Source organism: Chiloscyllium plagiosum, unplaced genomic scaffold (assembly GCF_037043375.1).
Source record: "Chiloscyllium plagiosum isolate Xiang-an unplaced genomic scaffold, Cpla_swu_hap1 HiC_scaffold_35, whole genome shotgun sequence".
NCBI lineage: Eukaryota > Metazoa > Chordata > Chondrichthyes > Orectolobiformes > Hemiscylliidae > Chiloscyllium > Chiloscyllium plagiosum.
In genome coordinates, this window is record NW_028270173.1 from 41,075,972 (window position 1) to 41,093,228 (window position 17,257).

The 17,257-nt window shown below is 37.0% G+C and overlaps 1 protein-coding gene across 1 annotated transcript; it reads left to right on the forward strand.

Moving 5' to 3' along the window:
• The first annotated feature begins 8,995 nt into the window (after nt 1-8,995).
• On the forward strand, nt 8,996-13,595 carry LOC148140700 (putative G protein-coupled receptor 139). The gene is made up of 2 exons (XM_087979010.1): nt 8,996-9,065; nt 12,649-13,595. The coding sequence occupies exons 1-2, from the start codon at nt 8,996-8,998 to the stop codon at nt 13,593-13,595; spliced, it is 1,017 nt and encodes a 338-aa protein (XP_087835136.1).
• The last annotated feature ends 3,662 nt before the right edge of the window (nt 13,596-17,257 follow it).

Genomic DNA, 17,257 nt, shown 5'->3' on the forward strand with positions numbered 1-17,257 from the left:
AAAACGGTTCAAATAAATTACCTATGATATTGTCGTGATGACATTGCCTATACATTGTTTTCAGAGAGCTATGAAACGATTTGCAAACCAAGACCTCGAGAATTGCCGGGTTTTTTTCTTGTATGTCTTTTGAATCAGAGTAGGAAAAGAAGTCTTCGTGATTGAATACGTGATTTCAGAATGTGTGTAGTAGGGAAAGAGAGATGTGAGCCATTGTTTCTGGTCCTGGGCTTGGTGGATTATTTGCATGATAGTCTATTTCGAGCCTAAATGGGCTGAGATTGACGAATTCAGAAGGCGTTTTGCTATTCTTATTCAGGAGGATTTAGCCTCGATCGTCCAGGATAGAGAATGGTGGTTCCACTGCTGTTTAAAAGTGGGAAACTTTTAAGCAGAATAGAAATGTTGTAAAGCATTGACAGGGAACAATGATGATTAAAAATAGGGAATAACGTACATTAAGCAGAATTGCAAGCACTATCTAATTACACATAGAACTCTGAAATTCCTTTATAATTTCAATGTTCAACGTAAGTAATATGCTATGGTTTAAATGTTGTTATCGAGACGTGTCCACTGGGAAAGCAGTAAATGGAACTGAACATCCAAGGATCTTCGGCAATTTGGATGATCAAGTGGGGGAAAAAAAAACTAAGCTATCTAGCTGGTATTCTTGGTAAGGGAAATTATTGGTACAATAATGACAAAACATTTTAAAGATGTAGAACAAACTTGTGTGAGCTAAGAATCGATAAATGGCATGAGAGATTTGTGGGAATTATTTGAAAGCAAACTGTGATGATAAAGTTTTATTCTTTGCAAATGTGTTTGACATGAATGTAATGCCATTAATCATGTGTGAAAGAAATATTTCTGTTTGTATACGAACTAAAGTTAACAATGAGTGCTAACTCTGGAGAGCATGAGCCCCTGACGCGTGCCCCAACTGACTTTATCAAGATGCATGCCGAGGAAATGACATGCCTGAGCATATCCAATCCTCAAAGGGCTGAACTTTAAATATGAAATTTAAGTTGACTACCAAAACATGTCAAAGATTGAGTTTATGAAATGAAATTATTCAAACAGACGTTGAAAATGAAAAAAAAAGACCTAAGAAATAGGGACAATATAGCAGCCAGATAACAAAAGAACACGATCAGAATCAGAAATGCAAAATATAACGTGAATCCAAACGAGTGAGGAGCATAAAGAAAAGATGCGAAAAGATTTGGATATATGGAAAGAAAAAAAAACTAGGACCTGATGTAGATTCAGCACAGATGATGTTGGGCAAACCGACACGAAAAACAGATAAACACAGGTCAAATTAAACATTTACTTTGTATCTATCTTCATATTAGAAGATACAGAAAATATCCTGGTAATAGATGGAAAGCAGAAGACAGTGGAAGTGAAGAAACGAAAGAATGAAGTAAAGATTTATTTCTTGAAAGGACCCTACAACACATCAGCTTCACCCAACATGATGGAGAAGTGTCTTGAGAGAAGATAAATGCATTAATGATGACATTTATATTTCTGTCCCTCCTGGAACCTTTCCTGGGGGTTGTTAAATAACAATTATAATAGAACCTTAAAGAATAGAGGTGGAGGGAAGTGAAAAAAAACGACAGCTTTGTTTGCTTCACGTTAGAAGAAGTGAAATGTTGGAATACCTTTTAAGTGACATAATAATTGGACGCATAATATGAACAAAGTTATGCATTTACAAACAATATGTTACAGTTTTCTGTTTAATGGTGTTACTTGCTGTGCAGATAAAAGAACACAATGGATGGGATATATCTGGACTTTAGAAGTTTTGGAAAGGGTTCAATTAGGAGGTCAGGAAAAAATGTTGAATAGAATTTAAAGAGATTCATTATTGGTCAATGTTAGAAAGCAAACGTTATTCTCAGGATAATGGGTGGCCATTCAGAGCTTTGTGTTCCACAATTAGCGTAAATTTAGTTGCTGTACAGATTCTGCATTAATTGTTCGAATGTGTGGACCTTTTGTCATAACTACAAATGCATTGATGTTTTCAATTTTCTTAGAATCATAGCGATTGTAAACAGTTTCAACAACAATTGATTGGATGTGTAAAAGGCCAAACAATGTCAGATTGAATTGAATGGGAATATGTGACGCTATTCAACTCGGAAAAATGACACACTACAGATATGCATAAAATTTGTTTAATTATGAGAGTTTGGATGCATTAGCTTTAAGGAAGAACAGACTGCTCTTATTTATGTGAAATTCAATATCGCATGAAGGTGCAACAATTAACCAAGAAGACAAATAAGATGTTCATCTGCATCCCGAAAGGTATGCTACTAGGAAAAAGATGTCTTACCGCAGTCGTATCCATCCCGGGTGGGGGGAGGGGATGGTATGAGGAATGAGTGGGCTTATCCTGGTGTACTGTGCACACATTCTATTTTATGATAAAATGAGTGGTACACTTGCCAAAGAAGGAGATCAAAGGAAATTCACCAAATTGATCCATGAGATGGCAGGATTGTTCCTATCATTAGGGTTTAACGAATTTTCATTGCAGTCCCTAGAATTCTGAAACAGGAGCGATGACTGCAATGGAACTTAGAACATTGCTCTATATCTTGTAGGCACAGTTGTTGATATGTCCTCTGATTGGGCAGTGTAACACCAGAGGCCGTAACTTCAAGAGATTTGGCAGGTTAGTGCAAAACTGAGAAGAGGAGGGATTTCTCGAATTCTCTACCTGATACAGCTGTGTAAGTTGAGTCATTGAGCTGGATAAAGACAGAAAAAGTTGGATTTCTGGAGACTAACAATGTTCGCAGAAATAGTGGCAATATTGAAAATTAGTTTATTGTAGCTGATCAGTCATAATCCAGTTGAAAAGCAGATAATCTAGATGGGCTGAAAAACCGTCGATGTTTCTTTGGTCGTTGAACAAAAATCAGTACACTATTTTGTAGTTATGAGTTGAATTTTCCTCCTTCATGATATAATACCAATACTGTTCTCCATATTTTGTTTTAGCCTCGCTTCTCAGCTTCTCAGGTTTAGACTGCTTGATGGCTGTTTTTATAGCATAGATTGTTTGCACTCAAATATTGTCAATTAAAAAAAAACCCTGAAGAAATGGTTAAATATAAATATTCAGCCAAGATCAAAGAATGGTTTAAAAATCTGGTTTATATTTGTGAAAAATATAGAATAAAGTTGTTGCTGAAGTAACAGTACTCTGTTTAACAAACATAAAAAAAATCACATTTCAACTTGCAAGTGAAAGCTAAAGATTTGGGATGACTAAATCTTCTCAATATCTCAATGTTTCAATGACTGTCCGTCTATCCTGTTCAATTCTCTTCCTATGAAAACTCCTTCCGAACAGTATAAGTTTCGGGAATCATCTGTGACTTGGCTCCATTGTAAGAATGTTTCTCCTACAGAAAGCAATCAAAGTGTACTCCAGGTGCTGTCTTGTCATTAAAATAGACAGTGGTTGATGCCTCAGCACTTAGTGAGAAGAATTTTCTAGATAGGGTTTTATAATGTGAAACGACTCATTATAAAAACTCTGCACATCATGTTTGATATCCAGTATACTGCAAATGCATAGATGGTTCATCCCATTTTTTAAAAAAAAATCTTGATTTAGTGTAGTAACCTGCTTATATACCAACGTCCTGAGTATGATTTAGAAATTCCACACAATTCATCCGTTGGTTATCCTTAGTTGTCCCTTTTTGATATGCGTTCAAAAATATAAATAACGCAGGATTCATTACTGCTGAAGGGAGGGTGTGTGATGGAATTGAACTGTTTATATATACCTAAATGTTGTTTCGATTACGGTTCACGTTTTGATTATTCGGAATAAACTAAACTAAAAGTTATGCTTTGTGAAATCAACATCATCGTTTCAATATCAAGATCAGTTGTCTGGAAGTAGAATTGAAACTGCTTTTTCAATTAAAGCTAACTATGAAAGACAATAAAGGTTAGCGGGAAAGAGAGAGGGAAAGAGATAGGAAACATGGCAAACAAAATATAGCATGAATGAATGTCTTATTTAGTTGATGTTTTCTGTATCCCAATAATTTCAAATATTCGAAATGCAGCATCATGCTCAATGTGTAATAATTTATCATTTCTGTGTGGATCTCTGAAATACATGAATTGATTTTTTTAGCTGGGTGAAATTATTTGAAAGTTATTGCTTCTATCTCAGTCGAATCGTTCCTCAGTGAGCTATGTGAATCAACTTTCCATTAATAACTATGATCATTTGACTCTTTGTTTGCTGACTTGTGCACTATGGCGTGATGCATTATTTCAACTGGAAAATAAATTTGCAACTTGAATTTTAGCTGTAAATGTGCGCAAGAACATATTATATTCCGCTTTCAATTTGCTACAAAAGAAATTCAAACCTTGCTTGCTTCTTGTAATTTTAGCATGAAACGCAGAAAATGCCACGTGATTGACCACACTGAAGATTAAAGAAGTCAACACAATGGATGCCCATGCCGAAGCAAAATTAACAATATCAAACCTGAGTCGAAGAATGGCTTCAGTCTAAATTAACCAGACGTTCGTATTTCGATCAATTTTCTCTCATAAGCATTCACAGAATTATGACGGACTGATGTTTCAATTCTAAAAATGCAATTCTATTATTCTCGTGTTGAGACTGACTCAGGAAAATATGAACTGTTCCTTCAATAATTGGACATGAATCAATCAACCTGCACAACCAGGGGAAATTACATCAGTTTCAAGTCTCTGGACGAAACATATCATTCCTTTGGCAACTTTGCCAAAAAGCTTGATCATTTTCTTTGAATTGGGGTCAGTTCCATTTGATGGTAACAAATACTCAAAAATTAATGTCAAAATTTGCAGACGCTGGTATTAGACTGGGGTGTACTAAGTTCAAAATCACACAACGCCAGGTAATAGTCCAACAGGTTTATTTGGAAGCACCAGCTTTCCGAGCGCTGCTCCTTCATCAGGTGATTGCCACAATGAGGATGGACTATAATGTTTGCCGCTTTAATTTGTGTTTCTCTTTTGTTTCCACTGTTATGCCAAGAAGATTGTATTGCTGAACTTCTTAAAAACTTATTTCTTTATATTTCTACTTTTACAACGGATATTATGTACCAAGCTGCTTTGTACTTAATATGTGCAGGGGCTGGCGACTCTGTCGACTTTTCACTGTCATCTTGTTCCCGACTTGAGTAGACTTGACAATAAATTTCCATCTAAATCTAAAATCTAATTAAAATATCTGACAGGTGTTCTCTCCATGACCACATGCATCTACAGATATCAATAATGAAAGCTCACACAATATTAGCTTTTATGATGAGGGTAATTGCTTTTATTTTCATTTTCAAATTATTTGTGAGACGGCACCTAGCATGTTGCATACTGTATTCTTCATGTTATTTTCAGCTGGATGGAAATGCATTGGCTAATAGAGTAATATCTGTATTCGGGTGGATTAGCAGTGGCTGTCTTATTGGACAGTTCTGACTGGCTTGGTATGTTGCCACTAATATTTCGAAAAATAGAATGTCATTCCATTTAACATATAAGATTATTTTCTTTCTTTACGAGACATATATGAAGAGGATGTTTCCTCTTGTGACAAAAAAAAACGAAAACCAGTTATAACTGTTGAAAAAACACTATCATCATACATTTAAAATGGATACAAGGGCGACTTTGTTTTATCTGAGATTACTGTGAGTCGTTTGAACACTCTTCCTGAAGGACGTGGAAGTATATTGATGCTATGTACTTGGATGCTTTTGAAGAAGAGGGAAGTAGATTATTGTTTGTCATGTCGTTGAAAGATTATGAGGGTAGAAATTAATAATTATATGCAATGACAATAAAACCATCCCTGAATATACTCGGGTTGAGTAGGGTGATGGTGCGCATGCATGAGCCTGGCATCGTGCACACCTTCATTTTCTCCATGAACGTTCGTACATTCCAGTTAACGAAATTGAATTTGAATTTGATTTTACATTTCAGACTGCTGGATGCAGTTTACTAGCAAGTTTGCTGATGTAACAGATTATTTTTAATTCCAGTCGCTTTCCAAATAAAAATGTGACAATGCTGCCCGTTTCACAAGGTTGTTGCCCTTACTTTTTTCAGAGTGGTCGTAAATCGGTTTTCGAGCCAATTTGATTATAGTTGCCAGATACTGCCTCAGGTTAACGGCTTTCAAATTAAAAAAAAACTTATACAATGAAATATGAGTGAGCAGTTCTCCTAGCTTTCTTTTCTCTGGTTTGGTTTCTTTTGGTTTGGGTTTTCGCAGTCTGACTGTTCAGAGCAAGCAGTCAAACAGCTTTGGGGCTGCTGTTCAATGAAAGAGCTTTATGGAAGAAAATGTATCATGCTGAATATCTCTGGCATCTCTCTATCTCTGACATCCCTCTATCTCTCTCTCTCTCTTCCCCCCCCCCCCCCCCCCCCCCCCCCCACCCTCCTCTGCTAGATCCTGTATTTGATTTTACCTTCATTTCGCCAAGCGGTGTTTATGGGGATTGTTGCAAGAATTTGGAACAGCATCATTAGTCTGATGGGTTTTCCTTTAGTTTAAGCATTTCCCTATTCCATTCTCTTTTGTTTGTGTTTCATTTGGCAATGTTGCAAATAAATTCTGTTTTTTTTTAACTGAATGGTTGGACCAGCTACATCACTACTGAAATATCTACGTTGCACTTGCTTAAAAAAATCGTAACGTTAGGGTTCAGGCTACATTCTTGAACAGTTTTTAGTGGTCTGGTGAGTTCCATAACAAAGGTGAACAGAGTTATGCTGAGTTGTACACTGTCACTGTGCATATGAGAGAGAGAGAAGGAATGAGAGAGAGAGAGGAAGAGTTATGAAGATTAAATAAAGGCTCTTAGAACTCTAAAATTGCCATTAATTTATAATTATCTTAAGCAAATGATGCACAGATTTAACTACTGGTGAAACCTCAATCACTGTCCTTTACTTCCGTGTGTTCTGCAATCAATCCCATGCGTTATTACTGGGGAGAGTAGGTAGCTGGCCTGATGAAGGGCTTTTGCCCGAAAAGTCGATTTTCCTGCTCCTCGGATGCTGCCTGAACTGCTGTGCTTTTCCAGCACCACTCTACTCCAGAATCTGGTATTCAGCATCTGCAGTCATTGTTTTAACCTGGAAGTTTTCTTGGTGCTGTCACCACGCCTCCTAACTTCGGGTATTTCTTCACTGTTGTTAGTCATGGAGTCAACGTGAAAATGGGCCTTTTCCAAGCTGTTTTTCAGAGCTGACAAGTTTTCAGTTCAGATATGCCAACTTCGCATTCTGGTTACTGTACTTGGAATCGTTGGTACAACGTGTTCAATACCCAAACGTTTTACGAGAGCTCAACATTGTCCAGTTCTGTTGGTTTCTGAAAATCCTCCTTCCTTTATTTACCCCCCCCACCCCACCCCACCCCAATTGGTCTTCACTAGATCTGGTAGCCATTCTGTTAATTGTTCCTAACTGCTGCTGGAACTTGGATGCAGTTACCAACTTACCTCAGAGAACCGCTTTCTGCAGAATGTCTTTTTTGTGGCTTACATCAAAAGTTTTCCAGTCCTCTGCAACTTTGCATATCGATTTTCATACTTATGGTCAAACCCAACAACAGCTTTGAAAAAAAATCTAGGTAAACACCTGTGCAGGCTATCTTTAAACGGGGGTTGCTGTTGCAGATCAGCAGACATGTTGTCCTTCGCAGAAGGTAGATCTAATTACAGGAGAAAGTGAGGACTGCAGATGCTGGCGATCAGAGTCGAAAAATGTGGCTCTGGAAAAGCACAGCAGGTCAGGCAGCATCGGAGGGGTTGAAAAATCAGGAATGTGGGGATGAGTGATTTGGAGATATCTCGGAGTGTGGGTAGAGGTGGTGGTGAGGTAACTGGGACGGTGATAGGTAGATGCGGGTGGGGGCTGACAGTGATAGGGTGGAGCCGTCAGGTGCAAAGGAAGATGGACAGGGAGGATAGTTCAAGAGTGCGATGCCAAGTTGAAGGGTTAGACCTGGGATGACGTTGGGGAGGGGAGATGAGGAAACTGGTGAAGTTGACGTTGATGCTGCATGGTTGGTGGATCACAATGCAGAAGATGAGGTGTTTTTCTTCCAGGAGTTGGGTGTCTTGGATTTGGCAATGGGGGCCCAGTACTTGCATGTCATTTGCTGAGTGCCGGGTTGTGTGAGTGTGGGGTGGTGGTGAAGTGGTCAGCTGATTGGGGTTGGTTGGTGCTTGTGCCCCAGGGGTATCCCCTGAAACGTTTTCATTGCAGTGGTGGTAATTTACTTTGTTTCCCTACTGCAGCAGCCTCCATCAGTTTTCACAGCCGTTGACGTCACACCACGAAAGACTTGTTTTGTATTGTACTTTGTTTCGTTCCCCCATAATATTTTATTGTCATGAGGAGCTCTGTCAAGAGGTGAGAATTGATGGCGCCTTTGGGCTCTGTTTCAACATTTCACTCAAACATGATAGTTACATTATACATGGATTTGACTGGAAAATATGTAGTGTTACGTTGTGATAATAAAGGGATAAAAATCGTTAACATAATTGCCCTTAAACCATCTGCGATCTGTTAATTTATTTTGACTTTCTCCCTTAACAAACCTGACATTTAACCTGGTCAGATTTAAACAATTGTACTACCGAATTTCGAGTGCAAATATAAAAATAATTTTCTTCAAAATATAACACCCTCAAGCATTTTCGGAATGTGCATTCTTCTGTAAAATACAACTGCTTAAGCTACAGAAGCAAACACCGCTGGGTTTCATCTGTATGTTCAAAAATATCAGCTAATTGCATTTCTTGTCCAAAGCATGTGTTTTCACTTGAGATTTCTGCGAAGCATAAAAGAGCCAAGAATTTGAAAACAAGAGATCTGCATTGTCAGAAGACAGAGAAGTACATTCTCTCTGAAAATGGGAAATCCAATAATCATACAGATAGAAAGCATTTATTACCCCATTCTTGCAATAGTTGGTGTTCCAGGTAAGTGGTTAACCTTAATTAATTATTATTATGGTCACCTTTTAAGTGAATTACAAACCCTTCTGTGGTTGAGATGCTCAGTTCTATTTTGTATGACATGATATTAATTTGTATCATCAAGGAAACACTGTCGACTCTCCATTTCTCTCTCATGTTGCCAATTGAGTCATTTGAATTGCAAGACAACTTATGCAGGAGCTTGAAAGAATCTGTGTTTAAATGCCTTTGTAGGGATATATTTGCATTAATGAAACGGTGGCTTCTGTGTGTTTAAACTGTAAGATGTTCCAAGAACTCTGATTGCCTGTCCATTGAAAGAGTGATAATTAACAACAAAGGTACGCATTTGCAGAAAACAATGATCGACCTGTATCAATAATTATGCTCTTGTGGTGAACACAGGAGGGAAAAAACACAGTCCTGCTGTAAGTATTCTTCCAGCACAGAAATGAGCTCTGAAAGCTCATTTTCTTTCATTTCATTCTTACGATATCTAATTCTACAATATGACAGGACGCCTGCTACAACATTTTGTCCATAAATCCATTATCAATGTGTGAATAACTATCTTAAGTCTAAGTCACGAGATTTGCTGAAACTCAATTTGTTCAGTTATCAAACTTATGCATTTCTTAATTCTTCTTTTTTGCAAGTATAATTAATGAACATACCTGGCCCGTCCCAAAACTGTGTGCCAACAAATAACTCATCATCCTGCCTTGGAAATACTTCCATGTCACTGGATCAATATCCTGAAACTCACTGGCTGGTGCCATTTCGATCTACCGACACTAAACGAATTTTAGCACTCCAAGAAGGCAAAATTTAAAGGAATTTAGATATGGGCAAGAATGCTGACACAGGCAGCAATTCCCATATGTGCTTTTCAATAAATATGCAAACAATCAGTTATTAAATGCTGTAAGAAAGGGCGACTCATAACTATTCAATGATTTGAGAAACAGTGTCTTTGATAACTTTAAAAAAATCTCTGACTACTGCAATGATTTCTGTGACACTAATCTATGCCAAACCATTTCAACTGGCTATCGACACCAAAAACTGTGATGTCGAACAACGTTATACCTAAGGGCAAGGTGGGGATAAAATGGCCTGTCAGTTACATTTCTTGTATGCTAAATTTGTAACAATAAACATTTAATTGCGGAGAAAGAGTCTTTGAGTCTGCTATTGATGCTGTATATCATCCAGTGTATTAATTTAAAATGCATCAGTAAATAGCTTCATGCGCGTTTTATTTTTTTTCTTTTCTGTCATGATTTCATAACAAGAATTTCCGACTTTTTCATTGAATATTAATTTTTTCAACATACGAAGAGATGATGATCCCTACCAGATAAACAATTGATATTAATAGGTAGAAAAATGGATTTCCTGACCTAAATGAACCCTTGTGAGAGAATGATGAGTTATGAATGTTATATAATATATTATAGAGTATGGCTACCTTCAGAATGATTTATTCATTAAAAGTAATAGTTTGGTGATTAAAAATGGAAATGCTATATATAAATTAAAATGTTTCTTCAAGTTTTCTAATTTTTTTACGAAACTGCACAGAATAAGTATGACATAAAATGGTTCACAAAGTCACTGGTATTATCGATTTGTCTTATAATATTGGTTAAAAGGGAAGGAAATCATAGTTATACTTTATATTTCACTGGGTGTTGACAAGTTCCTTGAATATATTCTAAATATATTTGAATTCTGTGCACATAATTTATCTCAGAGGACTAACAATAACGGCAGAAGAATGCTAAAATGAGATTTTACAGACTGTTCATTGAAACAAGAAACAGAAGCCCGTTCTTTCAGAAAAGGAGGACTATCTCGAATGAGCATAAGTGGTCTGGTGCCCTTCAGTGCATTGTACAAATTCTCTTAGATAAAAAAAATCCGAAGTCTCAGGGGTGATGTCAGCCTTGCAATTTCAAAACCAACTTGCTATCTAGATGAGTCATCATTAGCTTTCAGGTATCAGAGTGGAACATCAGACAGACATAATCAACAGGAGATGTCAACCATTCCATCCTCCGAACCTGCTACATTTTTGAATGATCTTGACAGATGTGATTCCTGTTTGAATTCCACAATCCTAAAAATAACTGAAATTATTTGATCTACTTACTTATCATCTGCAAGTTACATTCAATGAGCTCCTTTGCGTTCATTTCGAACTTCCCTTTACAACGCTCGACAGGCCCTTCAGCCATCGATGAGCTGACCTGTGGAAGCAATCCGAAACCTTTCTATCTTACACTATTCCATTTTCATTCATATGTCTATCCAATGAGCATTTAATTCCCGTAAATTTGGCGATTCTGATGCTGGTGCAGGCAGTGCGCTCCACGCCCTTACTATTCTTTGACTACAGAAACTACCTCTGACATCCTGTCCTCTATCTATCACCCTTCAAATTAAAGCTATGTCATTTCGTGCTCGGCACTCGAAGAGGAGAGCTCGAAATACACATAACCACCAAAAAGACAGCATTCCTGTTCTAGCGTAATGACATCAAAGCTATAATATCCTGTCTTCCATTACTTAAGTCCTTGATGTGCTCAGTACAAATTTGACATCCCAGCATAGATTTCTACAGGACCTCCCTTGTCATATCCACCAATTCGATAAATACCAACTTATGTATTAACTCTGTTTTTGGCCAGCTAGCCAATCTGCTATGAATGTAATTATGTTATCACTTATAACACAGACTTTTATTTTTAACAAGAGAGTTTCTTGTTGCAGCTTATCAAATATATCATGTAAAATCCAATTCCTTGAGCTCGTGAATACAATTGAATGCATGAGATTAAAACACCCATGCCAATAACATTTAAGCAGTGTTATTAATCTGTTAGCATTAAGGGAAATTAACGACAGTGCAGAGCCTTGAGTGAGAGCAACATTTCACGAAAGATACCAGAAACGTGCAATCTCCGATTCTATGGAAGTATTGTAACTTATAATCATTGCAATTTTGCGAAGTACGTTGGTAATCAATCTTTAATCTCAACTTCTAATTCTCATTTATCTCTGGCACCAAAAAATACTGAAGACCCTTCTGCAGCTCCTGTGTCTTTACATATAACTGTATTCTTACCATTGATAGCTCCTATGCAATCTCTCTTCATAACTAATATTTTTCTGCCAATAAAAATATCCCAGTAAACCTCATCTGCGGCATTCCAGTGGAATCCTATCATCCTATAATGCGGGCTGCAGAAATCTTGGAAAGCATTTTATTCTTGACTCATCAGGTATATTGCCAGACTGTGCAGAGAACTTTAGAATTTTTAAGTTTGTTGAGTCCAAACACTATCAAGTGAAAATCTAGTTTAATATTTCAGCGTTGTTAGTGTATACTTGATTTATTTTCATTATGGTATTGATGTTGAATAATGTCAATGTTTGACCAGCATAATTCTTCAAATGGATAGCTTAAGTGCATTCAGTCCAATGCGAGCTGCACATGCTTTTTCATTCAAAGTAAATATCGATTGATTTTTTTTTTCTTTGTACAATCGTAGTTAACACATAGTTCTGTACTTGTTTGCAGCTAACATTGTAACAATTGTGATTCTTTCCCGTGGACATTGCAATCTCTCCAAATGCATCACCCAGTACTTAGTTGCCATGGCAGTGGCGGATTTATCTGTAATGGTATTCAACATCATATTGTATGAGATTAAGGATTCGTATTTTCCATATTCGTTCTTTAACTACACACCAATTTGCTGCCTGAACATTGCCCTGATTATGGCGTCAATTGATTGTTCTGTCTGGTTAACTGTCGCATTCACCTTCGATCGATTTGTGGCGATTTGTTGTCAAAAGCTGCGAACCACGTACTGTACCATTAAAACAACAACTGTGGTCATAGCAGTAGTTTGCTCTCTGAGCAGTTTACAGTCTGTTCCGGCCTATTTTGCAGTTGAACCCCGGGAAATTATTGACAATCTACCATGGTCCTGCTCTGTCAAAGCGAGCTTCTATACATTACCCATATGGATGGCATATTGGTGGCTGGACACGATTTTAACTCCATTTGTCCCATTTGTTTTGGTAATATTGTTTAATGCAGTGACCATCAAGCATATTCTGCAAGCTAATAGAGTCCGACGTGCTCTCCGAGGTAAATCTGGTGGTCAGAATTGCAATGATCCAGAAATGGAAACCCGCAGAAAGTCAATGATTATATTGCTGGCCATATCTGGCAACTTCGTAATTTTATGGATTGTAACAATGGTATCTTATGTATCTGTACAATTTACAGATGAAAAATTACTGGTGGCAGATTACAACGACCCATTTACTATTCTTGAACAATCTGGATATATACTTAGAACTTTGAGTTGTTGCACAAATACGTTTATCTACGCTGTTTCCCAGCGTAAATTCAAAGAAGAGCTTAAGAGTATGCTTAAATGTCCTTTGGCTGCAACGCCATTTTCACTTCACAGAAATCAGATGATAAAACTAAGTCATAATCTTAACAAACTCTGATGATATCAAATCGCACTTCATTATACACTGGTACCAGATTTCTGTTGGTGTGAAGTATTGACAAGACCAGTTGATAAGTGCTCTAAAAATGCTTATTCTCTTGCTTTCACCTGTGTTGTATTTTGGCTTTAAGTAAAATACAATTCTTTCCCCAAGACATTCCCAGAAAAACTATCAGAAATGTTTTGTTAACATAGGTCAGACACAGAAATGTACATCTTTTTCATTGTTCATACGCATTTGAATTAAATGTGGCATGTTGCGACATGTTCTTTTTTTCTCAGTTATAAGGTTGTTATTTCAAGCCTAAATGGGTTACTCCAGTGTATCTCCCAGATGGTATACTGCTTCCAATTCAGAGACAAGCTTCAGCATTGAATTGTCAGTATAATCCCTGGATCTACTGGCATTCATTGAAAAAATTTAAATCTGGAATTTAAATAGCAAATACCATATTGATGCTGATAATTTGTGTAAAGCCACAGTAAACAAATTGTGATAACGATGCATTATGAGAAATTCTGCTTCCACTAACTTGGCCTACCTTAGGGTGGTGACTTACATATCAATTAACACATACTGTCAATAGTTTAAAAAGTAAATTCTTGAAGAGAAAACAGATATTCTGCAGATATAATTACAATGAAACAGCAACACATCAACCAAAACCTTTTCTTTCCTTTTCATTATAATTGACTATGCAGGATATGTTAAATTCTCAGGGAAAAAAATAAATCACTTGTTGATTTGATGAACATCATTTGAGAGGAGACCTTTTCGTCGTGTAGTCGTGCCCCTACTGCTGAGTCAGTAGAATCGAATTAAATTTACACCTAGTCCAATGACATACAATGTCATGTCTGACCAGGTTGCCAACAAAATGTGTTCACTATCGTTAAAAAGTCACATGCCTCTTTGGTCACCAAATTCTTTATGTCTTGTTCATTGGAAGATTAAATAAGGAGGAAATGTAAAGGCAATTCCGGGGGTTTAGTGGTATACATACTTCACCAATTTATCAGTATAAAACATCTTGAGGCGACAGACATTATGTTCCTGTAAACATACTTGGGTAACTGTTAAAACTAAACAGTTAGATCATTCCCAGCCTTCCGAAATCATTTCAGAGCTAGGGATAATTTCAAATGGCTTCATCCGCTGGGTTATCATTTATTGGACATATCAACCTCTCGTGTCAATTTCCAATGATGGGACTTCAACATTGACCCAATGCCCAACTCCAGGAACGTAAGACGATGAAAATATTCAGGTTTTCAGAAGTGTGCATCGGAACATTTCAACAGATAATTAGAAGTGGATTCTTAGGTCGCTCAGTGGGTCAAACCTTCTTATCAATTTATTAAGTAAAATGTTGCCATGTTGTGAAAATCCCCATGTCGGATTTATCACAGATACGTGTCTAATCTTTAAATTGGAGATGTTAATGAGTGATAAATTTGAAGTTGACGATTGCTGTAAAATCAAACTTCATTTTATGTCGAGAATCCATGCATTATAAGACGTTTTCTGCTGTAATATTATATGTACCTACTTCTGATGAGTCATTACATTTTCTACCTGTACCGGCGTCCTGAACATACAAAATAATAAAGATAAATTTTCTTTTATTTTGCTAATCTAATCTTACCAGTTCCTCTGAACAACCGAAGACTTTGATCAGCTCCAGTTTTATACTTTGGAATTAATACAAACCTACATAATGAACTCCTTAGAATTTAAGATTTCACATCTATTTATCTTCAGTGCACTATTTCCAATGTGTCAGTGTTCAAGTGTATGGAATACTGATTATAATATAATGCTGTGATATGTGGTCTGAAGAATTATTTCAATAAGTGAGCTATAACTTCTGCCACTTTGTTTTTATCCATCCATATGTCAACACTTTTGGTTACATGTACAGAAATGTTGCAGTGCAATGAATAACAGGAATAGTATGGAAAGATTCATGAGAGTTCCACTGCAATAGATGATTCAGATAAAATTAAAGATATACTTTCTAATAACTCGAGCAACGATATCATCCATTTTGACTTTATCAACAACAAGATGTTTGTCTGTAACACTGGGTTGGAACTTTGTTGATAGTGAAGATATTGCACACACACACACGATGTTGCGGGTATGGAATAAGTTGCCAGAGCAAGTGGTAGATGCTTGTAAATTGCAATATTTAAAAGGCATCTGAATGGGTATATGAATAAGAATGGTTTAGAACGATATGGACCAAGTGCTCGCAAACACAACTACATTATGTCGGGATATCTAGGCGGCATGGACGGGTTTGACTGAAGAGTTGATATGCATTTCTCTGTTTGGTAAGTCGAATTAGTAGATACGATGAAGAACAAGTCGGTCTTGGCATCTACTGGATTCGGAGCAATCAAAGGGCCGAAATAATAATGCAAGGCGTTCCTGACTGTGTTGCAGTTCACTTGTCAACGAGGTTCCAGGCTTCAAATTTGATGAACGGACTTGAATTTCGACAGTTGGTAATGGGGCTTAATATTTGCATTTATTAGCCGGATGTATGGTCAAGATTTTTATGGTAACAGTAATAAAAAATGTGCATGTCTCAAATGACAACACTCTTCTTTTAGCAATATGCTCCCTGTCGCTATTTAACTGTTAGATTGGTCTATTGGTATTGCTCCAATGGGAAAATGAAATTGAGATACTCAGCACCTGGAAATCCATCAATCTGATAGCATTCTTAGGAGATATCTTGGGCCTTTCAGGATTCAGAAGTCTAATCTGATTTTTGTGATAGCGTTGCGATGTTTGAAGACTGATAGAACACTAATAGAATTGCAAAATGTTTACAGTGTGAATGAAACATGTTATGGGAGGATACAGAGCTCATAAACCTCCGGTTAACAATGTTTGAACAAGTGTCGCAGCAATGGCTTATGTGCACTTGGTCAGGCAAATTGCTGATTCTTGAACATAAGTAGAGAGCAATGGTTCAAAGAATGCAATCAACACCATGCCAGCAGGCAGAACCGTTTCAAAACCTTTACTATAGTTTAAATAAACAATATCTCCCGTTCTGTTCTCATCAATATATTTTAGTTACTTTCGCAGAAAACACTTAACTTTGTGATACACGATTTGCATCGCAGCAGGTCATGCTGACTATCCTTAATCATTCCTTGCCTCTTCAAAAACATGTAAACCATTTTCAGAATCATTTCTAACAACTTACCCAGCACCGAAGTCAAACGCACAGATTTATAGCTCACAGGCTTCATCTTACTACCCTTCTTTAACAAACGCATAACATTAGCCACACTGCAGTCATTTGGCATCTCAACCATATTTATGAATGATACAAATACCTCTGAAAAGAATGCCACCACGTTACTCTAACATCCCACAAAGTCTTGGGATACAGGGGGTTTGATCCCAGAAATCTATCCATCTTTTTATTTGATAAGACTGCCGCGTTCTCTAGCTTACATGTCTTTCTTCACAGTAAACACTAGGACAAAATATTCATTTAACATTTCTCCTGTCTCTCGAATCTCAACACAAAGTCGACCTCGTTGATTTTTTAAGAGGCCCTACTTTCTCTCTGGCTCTTGTCTCGCTCTTATGTATTTGTGAAATCTGTTTGTATTATCCTTACTGGTATTTGCCAA

Excerpts from the sequence above, each read along its gene's own strand:
- LOC148140700 (XM_087979010.1), top strand. The coding sequence starts at position 8,996 with ATGGGAAATCCAATAATCATACAGATAGAAAGCATTTATTACCCCATT. Across the intron at positions 9,066-12,648 it reads TGCAATAGTTGGTGTTCCAG|CTAACATTGTAACAATTGTG; the intron begins GTAAGTGGTTAA and ends ACTTGTTTGCAG.